Source organism: Psammomys obesus, unplaced genomic scaffold, assembly GCF_907164565.1.
Source record: "Psammomys obesus unplaced genomic scaffold, mPsaObe1.curated_primary_1811, whole genome shotgun sequence".
Lineage (NCBI taxonomy): Eukaryota > Metazoa > Chordata > Mammalia > Rodentia > Muridae > Psammomys > Psammomys obesus.
Window position 1 is genome coordinate 26,331,319 of NW_026587216.1, and position 13,913 is coordinate 26,345,231.

The 13,913-nt window shown below is 42.4% G+C and overlaps 1 protein-coding gene across 1 annotated transcript in view; it reads right to left on the minus strand.

Annotated features, from left to right (window-relative positions):
• Positions 1-400: 400 nt before the first annotated feature.
• The window catches only part of Xkr9 (XK related 9), a 99,725-nt gene continuing 86,212 nt past the window's right edge, over positions 401-13,913 (minus strand). Inside the window, exon 5 of the mRNA XM_055603233.1 lies at positions 401-437. Coding sequence (XP_055459208.1) covers positions 427-437 — 11 coding nt within the window. The 3' untranslated portion in view covers positions 401-426. The remainder of the gene's footprint in view (positions 438-13,913) is intronic.

Sequence of the window (13,913 nt, forward strand, 5' to 3'; positions counted from 1 at the left end):
GGTGGAAGGACACAGTCTTCGGAGATGGACCGGGTCCAAGGACAGGTTCTCCTAACGTGAGATTTCTATATAGATGGGTGAACTTGAGCAAGTGCCTTGGTCTCCTAGGTCTCAGCTCTCTCCTCCATAAAACTTAGATGGCAGTTTCTGAGGACTGCTGAAACTCTAAACTTGTGAAGCAGGAAATAAGAGCTATTATTGTTTTGAAAGGCATTTACTCACCCCGGCTTAGAAATGACCAGTTCTCACTCCACTACTGAGTGCGCTAAAGCAAGAATTTTGAGGACAGATCACCTCAACACAGTTGCTTTTCACCCACAGGCAGAGAAGCTTCCACGCTCCTGGCATCTCTGGTGTTATAAAGCTTTGATTGCAGCCAGCAATTTCTCCTGCTTGGGGTCTCAGGTGTCTGCCGGACTGACTTTTCTAAAGGCAAACTGAAACACGTTAAGGATTAGAGTATGGGTCTTTCAGAAGCACAGGCCCAGTTCTCATATGAAGAATACCATAGGGGTTTATTACTTTATCTATATTGTCTTTTTTTTTTTTTTATCAAGAAAGGCTGTTTTGTAGCCCAGGATAGCCTCCAACTATGTGGCTGAGGTGTCCTTGAACTCCTGCTTCTCCTACCTCTTCATTCCCAGAACTGAGAATACAGATGACTGCCACCATGCCCAGGACCACCCTAGGTTTTAGGCATTCCCACACACTGTACGCATGCTGTGAGGTCTTCTAGTCCTCCCTGTCCTGAGCTCCCCTTTAAACCCACCCAGGTGGACAAAAACATTTCAGAAAACCTACAGTGGATCGCCCAGACTTAACATCTCATGAAACTCCAACTATAACTGGTCACTTCCTCGATTTCCTATTTTTAAGTGCTGAGAGAGCAAGATTCACGCCTCGCACCGGCCTTATACTTCAATGGAGGAACTATTTCTTAACAGAAGAGTAGGCTTTAAAAGAGCAAGCATTGTGAAGATAACAAAGTTCTGAATGGTATAGAATGTTCATGCTGATCCCCACTTTGACATTCCTCCTCCCTGTCTTTGTTCTGCTCTGCTTTGCTTTGTTTTAAAAAAGAGAAGGGGAGGAAAGGTCCCCAAAGGACCTTTGATCAATATAAATGAAAGTTCTCCTGCTGCTGTCAGAAAGACAAATCCTTCCTTGGGGAAAATACTCCTTTAAGCAAACTCTACTAGACAAAATCACTGCTGCCACCTTTGCTGGGTCATCAATTTCAAACCCTAATAGAATATGAGGAGACAAGCTTTATGATATATAGCAATTATGATATATGATATATAGCTTTCCTTAAAAAAAAAAATGCTAAAAGTCAATACAAGATGTCAGGACTCCTCAGCTTCTGCCCCGGAGTAGTTACAGATCTTATTCTTGCCTGGAGAGAGCGCAGCTGGACAGTCGCACTTTTGTAGTTTCCTGATAAAGCCTGGTAGTGGGGTCTGAGATCCGGAAAGGTGGTCTGGGAAATCATCAGCCCTGGATAATGTGAGATGTAGAGACTCGGGGTTAATCCAAATTCTCTGGGGCTTATCCTGGAGACAGCAAGCGGCTCCGCAAACACAGCCACTGCAGTCCCAAGCAGAGAAGCAACAGGCTTCCCTGTCACTGGAATTTCAGGGAGACAAACCTGAAATGCCACTGGAATGAAGAAGTGGTTTATAGGCAGAGCTGTCACTGGGCATTGAATTATGAGGCCAGACTTTCAGTAGCCTCCAAGGTATAGGTCAAGAGCTCCTAGGTCAATTTTCACTTCTTTCAGAAAGCCCATGATGAAATTTCAAAGGCTTTGGGGGTAAAGTTTTATTAACTTAGGTTAGTTGGAAAGAAAAGGGTAGGCAGAGCAAAATGTGAAATTTCATTATATTTGTCTTCGCGTTCTGCCTTTTACGCTTCAATGCTAGTAGGATCAAACATAGATAATCAATTATTCTGGGCATTCGGGGGGGGTGGGAGAGATGAAATGGAAAGGAGAGCAGAGCCTGAACCACTGCCGACATTTGTGACATGATATTCATGCTCTCAAGGACTCAACTCCTTTTTCTTGTACTTTTAACCCCCAGTATATTAAAAATTAAACTGAAATCATTTATTTTTTTCTGAATTTTGCATGTTACAGGATTGAAGGGAGAAAAAGCACAGATTTAAAGCTCATAAACTCAGATAGCTTCATGTCCAATAAATGTTGATCAGCAAAACAAAGCCAGGGTCAGCAAAACTGCCCATCTGGTAAAAGTGCCTGTTGCCAAGCCTGGTGACCTGAGTTCAGTTCCTGCCACACACCTGGTAGAAGGAGAGAACCAATCCCCCCAAGCTGTCCTCTGACCCTCACACACGTACCCTGTGGTGCACACAATTAATTAATTAATAAGTGAGAGCAAACACCTTTAATCCTAGCGTTCAGGAGGCTGAGGCAGGTGGATCTCTGTGAGTTTGAGGCCAGCCTGGTCTACAAAGTAGGTTCCAGGACAGCCAAGGCTACACAGAGAAACCCTGACTTAAAAACCAAAATATATAGACGATAAATGATAGATAGATAGATAGATAGATAGATAGATAGATAGATAGATAGGAATTAATGAGTGAGTGAGTAAATGAATAAATGTTTAAAAAATTAGAAACAAGACTAGGGCTGGGATCTGGCTGATGATCAACGCAGGGCCTGACCTGTGAGCACTAGAACACGAGTTTGTACTCCCAGCACTCCTACAAAATACAGGTATAGCAGTGGCCATCTGTCTACAACCTCAGGGCTAGGAAGGGGGATGCAGAGACTGACAGATTCCTGGAGCTCACTAGCCAGCCAGCCTGGCTGAATTAATGAGCTCTAGGTCTGCTGAAAGACATTAAGAAACACACTCAACACAGACCTCTAGCCTCCACACCCACTCACACACATATGTACCCACACTGACAGGAACATGTGCATACACCCACACCTACAGACATTTAGAGTCAAAACTAAGTATTAAAACATGAAAAGTGTGTGATCTGCATACCCAAGGGGAAGAGCTCTTTAACAAATGAGAGATTTAGTACTTCGGGGAGCTAGAGAGATAGCTCAGTGGATGGGAGTGTAATCTCTGCAAGCAGGAGGACATGAGCTTGAGGGACCAGCATCCGTGTGAAAGCCAGAGGCAGTGCCACACATCTGCAATCCCAGAATCCTACTAGGAGATGTAGGCATCCGCAAACCCAGCATTTCTGTGGGGAGGTAGGGGGCAGGGAGAGGAGAACGCCTGAAAGCTCAAAGGCCAGCTAGCCTTGCAAACACAACAGAAAACAAGAAAAGAGAGCCCGTCTCAAACAAGGTGAAAGGCAAGGACTGACGTCAGAGGTGTTTAATGTCCACGTGCATGCCTTAGCATGAAAATACACAAACATGCACAGTCACACACACATACAAACATATCTCATATATATAAATCTTAAAAATATATAAGGGGAGTTTGATTGACATATATTGTATGCATATGTGAAATTCTCAAAAAAAATAAATAAAGCATTTTGCTGGAAATAAGTATTTTGAACATACTTGTATGTGAAAAATCGTCATGTGTAAAGAAGGATCGTCATGTTGCCACAAGCTAGCCATCTTTGTTTCCCTGCCAGTCTAGTTATTTAATTCTAGATTCAATACAGGGCAGCATCTACAAGGTTGAAGACTATCTAGTTGTTTGCTCTGTTTCATCCTAAACAAAGAAAGGCACAATCTGCTCCTTTTCAAATCCCTTGACCTCACTCCAACATATTCTTTTATCACTGCCGTCAGTCACCTCATTGATCTTTTCTAATTCCCTCTGGCCCTAGAAAACCAATTTATTTTGAAAGCCATTTCATCAATATGTATATCTGACAGCATCATTCTTTCCTTGCTCGAATCATTTCAATAGTTTAGCATTCAAAGCTTCTCAGAGAGACACAGGAGGGCTGCCTAGTCAAGCTTTCCATCCAAATTAAAGTTCAGCCTTACTCCTAATATAGATATACATGAGGTGATGGAGAGTCAGGATAGACTGAGGCATCACACAGATTTAAATCAGTGCCTGTCAGGAATTAAGACTCTTTCTTAGCATTCTGTAAGCAGACACTTTGTGTAAATTCTGCATTATCTTGCAAGTCCTACACCTATAGTGAATTGTATTTCATGTGTGGACAGTGATGGTGTCACAGTTCTAGTTAGTGGCCATTTGGGGATTCCTACTTCCTTTGCCCTCTTCCTCCACCTTCGCTTTTTTCCCTTATTGCCTCTCCTTCCTCTATCAGAACACACATCCTAAGCATCTCACAACACCTTAGAGATCTCATTCTGGTCGGCTTGCATTACTCAACACCGTCCACAAGACCCTGCTTACGCTGGTTCCTGCTCAATGACCTTCTTACCCCACCCGTTGCTTCTGAACCCAAGCACAGTGATCACCTGTTTACCCATCAAACCATCCATGCATCCTCCTGCCTCAAGACTTTTGCACACACTATCTCTCTGGAGATAGTATTCTCTTTATTTGCTACCCTGACTCCTTGGCCGGGGTAACTTCTGTTTGTCCTTCAGCTTACAGCTCAGAGCCCCTGCCCTCTGCCAAGCCTCCCTTGGCTGAGATCTTTCTGCTCTTAGCACCCTCTCTCAACACTATGCTTTCACTTCAGCTATAATTTTCTTATGTTTACATAACTTTTATTTAATATCTGTCTTGCCTGCATAGTAATAAGAACAGAAATAGCTTTTGATCTGGGGGAGGAAACCGATGAATGTGTGTGTGTAAACTTACACTTTCTCTTTGACTGTACCGTTGGCTGACATTTATTAGATGAATAATTACATAATATAAATATAATGAATATATGAATAATATATATAATATAAAATGAATGATTGCGTTTTAAAATTGCATGATGCGTTTTATAAAATACCTGAACAGATATGAATTATAATCTATGTTTTAAAGAAAAATTATGCTCAAAACCTTCTCTTTACTATCCTGATATATCTAAAACAAGCACCAAATAGTTGCTCAAAAATTAAGCATTCTACCAAAATATAAGAACAAAGGCATCTATTTTACTAGGGACTTTGAGTCTGAAGTGAAAAACCCTGACCTCAAATTGAAGACATTAAAAAAAAGTGCCAATGGTTTAAGAGATGACATGGGGTTTTAAATTACAAGCATAATAGTCCAGACTTACTAAGCCTCTGCATAGGTGAATGGGAAGGGGGTGGCCTGGGCAGATTCCCCTCTTCCCAGCCATCCAGACACCCTCTAGGCAACCATCGCGGCGACCTGCCTCAGTTCCATACAAGCCTCTGGGACAGCCTTGTGTGTTTATGTGAACAAAGGCTGAATGAATAGGGCTCACCCATACTCCTGGCAATCAAAATCAGTAGAATGGATACATGTAAAAAGATGTTATGTTATATGTATAAACATAACATAAACATACGTGAGACTATAGGATGCAGCTGCTTTCACATAACGGAAAGGAGCACAGAAACTGTAGGAGATGATTGGCAGGGAACCTTCCTTCCTACATGAGGAAGTTGCTGATTGGCAGTTGAAGGGGCAGGTGGTGCCTTTCGTAATTAACTTACCTTTGAGCAAAGCACTGTGTGGTTAGTATTGACTGTGCTCATCTCACAGGTGAGTGCACTGAGGTACCTGCCCAGGCATTCACAGCAGAGAGGCTAGGATCTGAGTCTAGCCATCAGCATCCAGATTCCACACTCTTTAAAACTCTAGACCCATCACGGTGTTTAGCTGTAATCCCAGTACTGAAACCCAGAGGAGGGGAGAGGGTTATAACTCTCAATAGCTCTGTGATGTCTTGGATTTCACCGTCCCAAACGCATCACATCCTTTCTGAACTTTCTAATTTAGTTTATTTTCAGATCTACTTACCATCAACTCTCTGGAGATGTTTGTTTGTTTCTTTGTTTGTTTCTTTGTTTGTCACATTGGGGCAGATACAACGTGGAAGACAGAACAAAGTGGTGTTACTTACTGTTCTCGTGGCTGTGACAAAATGTCTGGTCAAAGCAATTTGGGGGAGAAAAGGAGCTTACTCTGGCTAACAAGGTCCAGAGCACTCTAGAGGGGAAGGTGTGGTGCTGAAGCACAGCGTTGCAAACACAGTCGTCCAGGAATGACTCCACTTGCCTTTCCTTCCTCCTTACTGGGTCCAGGACCCTGCCCTACAAGATGTGTTTCCGTGGTGATTCCAAACCCAGTTAATCTTGACAATCAAGATCAACTATCACAAAATTTCAAAGGCCAAATCAACTTCCCTCACTTACAGTGATAATATCTAACACTTGTGTGTTAACTGTTTCATTTACATCCTACCAAAGCCCTGTGCTGTATGTAACACAGCTCCATTTCTAGTTGATACTCCATGAGGTCCTGAGGACTTGGCCACTTTTACAAGATCTCAGCCACAGCATCACTGCATCTGCCTGAAAGTTTGTCATCAACGAGAGAAACGCTTTGTTCTGGAGGTCAGGGGCCAGTGTCGAGGCTCTAGCTAGGTGCCTTGGGGGTCACAGCCTGCAGCTGCCCTGGGTATCTTTATGGGGTAGAAGGAGATACTTAGTTCTCTGGCCTCCAAAAGGGCACCAATCTCTTGTGTTTTACTTCCACCCTTGTGATTTTATTACCTACCCAAGGCCACCCAAGGCCCACTTAATATATGTGCATGTGATATATAAATAAACACATACATAACAAAACACATATATAAAAAATATGAAAAAAATGTGTGTGTGTGTGTGTGTGTGTTTGTGTGTGTAAAAGAGGGAGAGGGCTGGGAGATGACTCGGCAAGCAAAAATACTTTTGCAAGCCAGAAGACCTGAGTTTGATCCCCAGAATTGGTGTGAAAACTGGATGCAGAGACACACATCTGTAAACTCAGCCTTCCTGTTGACACGGGAGGCAAAGACACAAAGGACAAGTCAGAAGTTCAAAGGCCAATTAGTCAGGAGTTTCTAGTGCCTGCAGAAGATACAAGAGAGACCCTTCCTCAACAAGATGGAAAGCAACAACTGAACTCTAAAAGCTGTCTTCTGACCTCCATGCACTTGTGATGGTATGATAACACACACACACTTTCTTTTAAGTTTAATGGAGCAGAGCTATGGGAGTGCAAGGAGCGGGTAGGGTAGCTAGATTACATGCTAATTGTCAAGAGATGATTTATCCAAGACAGGAAGAACTGAGGCAGGTAAAATTTAACCAATATTTTACACAGGAAATGATTTGTGTCCTAGTCATTAGGTAGCCCACACAAGGCACCTCAGATAGAGAAATTCATTTCTGCCAGTGCCACAACTCAGTAGCTTAGTAGCCAACGTGGTGAGCCTCTGGTGAGGCCTCTTCCAGGTCATATCCTGGTATATTCATACTCTGAATATAGAAACTGGTGTGTTCAGAGTAGAAGAGGCTAGTTAGTTCCACGGCCTTTAATAAAGACACCAACCTCATTCATTTTGTTTCCACCTGTGTGATCTATTGCTTCCCAAAGACCCCATATCTAAACCCTACAACAGCAGTGATCCAGTTGTAACTTAGGAAGTCAGGGTGAGTCAAACATTCAGAACATAGAAGTTTGTTTGGGCAACTTTGAAAACGTAATAAAAACTTACATGATGAATACTTATGCACAAAAAGGGAACATAGAACACCAAAGAATGATTAACACAACAGCTATTGACATCACAGATTTGTTATTAGCTGTTGAGATATTTAATCCTTAAAATCATCCTACAAGATAAATACTATTATGACTCACAGTGCAAAAATAAGGAAACAAGTTAACTACAGTGTATAAGCAACTCTACCAAAGGCATGAGCCAATTTTACTTAGGGCAGAATGAATGTTATGGATTTTGAAGTATTTATAATGGAAGTCTTCACAGATTCGCTGTAGTAAAACTGATGTGTGATTTCATGCAACAAATTATATACATACATAAACATCAAAAGCTAGGATCCACACGTAATCAACAGCATACAGTATTTGTCTTTCTGAGTCTATGTTTTCTCACTTAATAGTATACCGTCAAGCTTCATCCATCCTCCTACAAATTTTATGTCTGTTTTCTTTACAGCTAAATAAAATACCATTGTATATATAGGCTATATTGTCATTAGCCATTTATCCAGGCTGTTTCTCCTTCAGTGGTGTTGGAAAGAATACAGCAACACGGATACTGTGTTGGGCTATCAACTCCTTGGATATGGACGCAGGACTGGTACAGCTGGGTTATATGGAAGTCATATTTTTAATTTGTTGGAAATTTCGAACACTGATTTTCATAGTGGCCGTACCATTTTACACTCCTACAAGTGTGAATAAAAATAAACAGTACTTCTTGCAGAAGGAAACCCAGGAATGGGCAAGAAAAATATAAAATTAGCCTGAAATACTTTTTTTGGCTTACCAATCAGTAAGGGAATGCTAAAAGAGTAGTAAAGACTCGTTAAAAGAATGCAGAAGCCACTTTGAAAGGACATCTATGGTCAAATCTTAGAGATTTTTGAGTGTCAAAATGACAGTGACAGATGACTAAAGACTGACTAATCAGTGAGTCTATGTAGATCTAAATGAATAAATGGATAAGTTTCTAGAGACAAAGAAAGCACAGCATAAGGCCAAACAATAAATGAAGGAACAATAGTGTTAGAAAAATTAATTAGAAACAAGCACTGTAATAATGATTGAAAGCAACAAACATCAATGGATGTTAAAACTAGTGACTGCCAATTAGATGAAAAACAGGTATTTGCGCTGTGTCTCTGTGTTTTCGTATAAAGTATTCACTTAAGGGGCTGGAGAGATGGCTCGGTGATTAAGAGCACTTACCGCTCTGACAGAGGACCCGGGTTCCATTCCCAACATCCACATAATGACTCACAACAATCTAAGACTCCAGGGCGGAGTGACACTGCCTTCTGGCTCCTACAGGCACCAGGCACACACATGGTACACAAACATACACTCAGGCAAAGCAGCCATACACGTAAAGTAAAATAAATCTTAAAGTATTTTTTTATACTAAGTGTTCACTTCATCACAAAACAGAGGCAACTTTGCCGTGGGAATCCAGGTAGACACGATTAATAACGTGATCAAAGCTCATGCCACCAGTAAGAAGAAAAGCAACGTCACAGGCCACTCAAGCCAGTTCAAGGAGAATATATGGTGCTGGCCATGAAATTCTTTTCAAACCTACATTACCTGTTCATGAGGAAATACTTGGGAAAAAAAAAAAAAAAAGAAAGAAAAGAAAAGGAAAAAACTCAAATTGAAGACTTTGCCACAGAGTGGCTAGCCTGGGATCATAAAATTTTCCAAAGATCTTAAGCTGTGGAGACAGCTCCCTCAGAAACTGCTTGCCATGCAGTCCTGAGAGCCTGAATTAAATCCCCAGGACCCACAGGAAAAGGCTGGGTGTGGGAGGTCACACCTCCCAGAAGTTCAGAGGCACAGAAAGAATGACCTCTGGGTGTTGCTGGCCTGCCCAGGTCCCAGGGAGGGACCCTGATTCAAACAAAACAAAACAAACAAGCGAAAACAGTAAGATGGACAGTGATTAAGAACCAACGTCCATGCACATACAACTCTACACACACACACACACACACACAATTTTCAAAGACTTGAAACGTAAAGAAAGACTGAAGACAGACTCAAAGAGCATAGGCATGAAGTTGTAGCCAAGTGGGACGATGGGAAAACTGGAGGGCATATCCAGGTAAAAAACTACACAAAGGCACTTTGCCCTGTCTTGAATTTTCTGCCTGGGTTTGAAACTTCCGCCAAGTAAATTACTTTTTAAATCGCAAACAGGCTTTAAAATTATTAAATATGACACTGCTGTGCTTATGTATAGGTTAAATAGAAAGGACGTAGACACCAAACCGAGTAACCACTGTTGCTTTTTGAGTCCCACTTTGTAACTGTGACTGGCCTCGAACTCGACACGTAGACCTGGCTGGCTCGGGAACTCACAGGCATCCACCTGCCTCTGTGACTTAAATGCTGAGACTGAAGGCGCATCAACCCGAGCAGAAATACTTGTGGTTAAACATGTCCTCACTGAGACCCGGGTTCCCTCCCACCACCACCCCTTTTTTGTGAGGTGGAAAGCAAGGTCTAGAACAGTGGTTTCTCAACCTGTGGGTCATGACCCCGCTGAGGTCAAATGACCTTTTCACAGGGATCCCATATCAGATATCCCACATAACACATCTTTACATTAAGATTCGCTGTAGTAGCAAAGTTACAGTTATGGAGTAGCAATGAAATAATTTCATGGTTTTGGGGTCACCGCAGCGTGAAGAGCTACGTTAAAGGGTCGCAGGGTAAGGAAGGTTGGAACCGCCAGCTTAGGAAATGAAGATGGAGTATTAGAGTAGTTACATACATGAATTCTTTTCTTTGAAATGTCTGAGGTTAAGCTACATGTGGTGGTACGTGCCTGCAGGCCAGCACTAGGGAGGTAGAGGCAGGAGGATAGACCTCTGCTACATAGTGAGTTAAAGGCCAGTCCTTTAAAGGTGGGTTACAGGAGACCCTGTCTCAAAAAATGAAAACGAGGGCAGTGGGGTCTAGCCACTTGGAAGAATGCTGCCCATCGTGTGCCAGGATGGGGGTTTGATCCTCAGAATAAACCAGGCCTGCCGGTACTCCTTTGCAATCAGAGCTCTCGGGAAATCAAGGCAGGAAGACCAACTTAGGTTGGTATACTCAGCTGAGGCCAGCTACACAGAGTTTGAGGCCAACCTGAGCTAAAGACCCTACCTCAAAAATAGAATAATAATAATAAAATAATAAGAATAATAACAATAACGTAAGTCTCTCTTAAATGTCAGCATTGTTAGAAACAAAAGCCTGCTCCCCTCAGCTGAAACAATTCGTCAAGGAGTTTAGCTGTAGTCATGACAATATACTGTTTTGGTCCATACTGATTCATCCAAAAATCCTGTGAATTTTTTTTACTCACATTTTTTTTACATTTTTACTCACACATTAAAAAAAAAAAAAAAGATATCTTCCAGTCAGAAATTGCAAATCTTTTTGACACTTTGTGCTCAAACTTCCAAGGGTCTAACAGAACATGGAAATCAGCTTAAAGATGGGTTTGGGGTAGAAATGAGCTCCAAAGTTTTCACAGCAAACATTGGGAGCTTCTCCCAACCATCTGCCCAAGCTAAATGATCGCTCTGATAAAGCTGATGAGTTCCTGTCCTCTCTCCAGTGGCCTGTTCAAGGACAAACAGGACTCCCAGGCATGCCAGAAACCCCTGTATTCTTGCTTTTGGACAATGACGATAACCGGAATAAAGAATGAGCCAGTGCTGTAACTGACAAAGTAAAGATCCCACCAGTCTCTGTCCAATAAGCACTTTTTTTGTTTGTTTTTTTGAAACAGGGTTTCTTTGTGTAGCCTTGGCTGTCCTGGACTCACCAGGCTGGCCTCAAACTCAGTGATCCACCTGCCTCTGCCTCCCTGAGTACTGGGATTAAACATGTACCCCACCATTCCCCGGCCCCAATAACCTTGTCTAGCCTCTAAATTAATTGACACAGAGGATTGCTTCATTTCAAAATCTATCATAAAAAGTAACAAATACCCTTATTGATTAAGACAATTTTGGATGAATTTTCTGCTCTAACCAAAGGTATTCTAATGCATGAACATCCGTGAAAATAGACATATAAGGCCAAGAAAACTTATTTGTTGGGGGGGGGGGTATTTCTTAAAATAGACCTCGAAGAACTTGGAAGTTTCCATATCTAGTCAGTCTCTGGAAATCTACCACACTTCAAAGTAGATGTTGTAAGGGAAAATCCACTGTTATTCTAGGAGCATCCCACTGGGCCGGGGGAAGCAGGAAATAAAGACAGAGCAGAGAGCCACCCGCCACAACCAAAAGAGCTCCCATAAAGTGGCAAACGCTCCAGATTTCTTATGTAAAGGTTAGCTTTTATTTTTCATTCATGTGTGCGTGTGTGTGTGTGTGTGAGAGAGAGAGAGAGACAGAGCCACATCTGTGGAGAGAAAACAAGAATAGAGCATCAGATCCCCTGAACCTGGAGTTACCGGCAGGTGTGGGCTACCTGGCATTGTACTGAAAACTAAACTCAAGTCCTCTGGAAGAACAACAAGGGCTCTAAACCCCTAAGCCATCCCTCCAGCACCCCCAAATTTTTTTATTGTGATAGAACACCAATGAATCATGCCTCCAGGTTTACTTCTCAGTTCTTGTCAATCCGTATGTAGCGTTCAAAAACATTGCTTAGGCAAGCCCGGGAGCCGAGGAGATGAAGACGGCTAAGAGCTCCTCCGAGAGGGCTGAAGGTAGCGGACTCCACTGGTAAACACATGCTCGGAAGCCATGTGTGACCTGCGGGGTGGCGTGTGCAAAACGCTGAGCTGGAGAATACTCAGACAGAGCAGAGAGATGAGATAATGGTAAATGGGCTCCTTCTCAGCCGAGGCTATCGGGTTTCTCAGAAATGGCATGTGACTTCACTGGAGTATCGGTTTACTTCAGGCACTTGCCATTTGTGGGCAGAGGAGATCCCACGCAGGGCTATTGCCATCTGCTGGTGGCTCTCCTGTCAGGGATGGCACTTGTCCCAAAGCACACACTATCACTCAAAAAAAAAAAAAAAAAAAACTACGGTTTCTTTCTCATCGTGAACAGCTCACTGTCTTCTTTTGTCAGGAAGAATGGCAGATAGAAAATTCTGATGAGGAAGAGAAATTTTGGGGGAAATATCCTAAAAGCATCTTTAAAAGAAAAAAAAAAAACAAAACAGATGACAAACACATTTTTGCAAGAATTTTAAGTTGTATCCAAGCCGTTCGCTAAAATCATGCAAATAAACTTGCCTTTGTGTTCAAGCCAGTATTAGCACATATTTTATAAAGAGTACGGTGACTCTAGCATTTAGCAAAAATGCACAGAAATGGGCCAAGTCACAGCGTCTTCTGTGGGAATCCAAGCCCTGTGAAGAATAGGCTCTCAGTGCAGCATTCAGAAAGGCCCGTCAGCCTCCATGCCCAAAGGTACAGATTCACAATGTCTAATTTTCTGTTTTAGTGAAAAATCACTTCGAACAATCTTGGTTTATATTGTATGTGTGTATAGTGACCCAGGCAAAATCCAGTCCTCTGGGATACGGAGAATGAGCTTAGGACACTTTTTTTTTCCCCATCTAAGTATATACCTGTAAGTAGTATGAGTGTTAAAAATAAGAAAGTCCATGAGAGTCTATGACCCTTGTGTCACTCATCAAATCAGTCTTTTCCCTGGATAACGGTGCAGAATGGGGCTGGACAGATAGCTCGGCGGGTGTGTATCGCACCCACGGAGGACCCACACTCAATTCCCAGCACCCACACAGTGGCCCTCAGCTCTAATGCCAGCTCCAGGGGATACGGTGGCCTCTCCTGGTGTCCCCTAGCACTGCGCTCACACGAGAAAACCCATGATTAAAATTAAAAATAGTGCAGAAGCATTGTATCAGGACATAGCCCCTAAAAACAGACCAGCCACAGGAAGTATAAAACTTAAAAGGATGGGCAAAAATCCCAGAGGGCCGAAGACACAAGCTGCAAGTGAAGATTAAAGGATTTGCTCTCACGTCAAGAGGCAAAGAGCATGCTTAATGGCATGGATGCAAAAGCATCTCGCAAAAAGCGAGCCCTAATGGGATTTGTCTACTTTGCATAAGACATAAGGCCACAAACTAAAACCACAGCACCACGCTGGGAAGATTCACCCTGCCTTGAACCCCCTGACCTTGGACATCAAAGGTAATGTCGGTACCGCTTTTGACTCCCAGTTTTGTCTTTTGTGTTTTTTTTTTTTTTTTTTTTTTTTTTTTTTT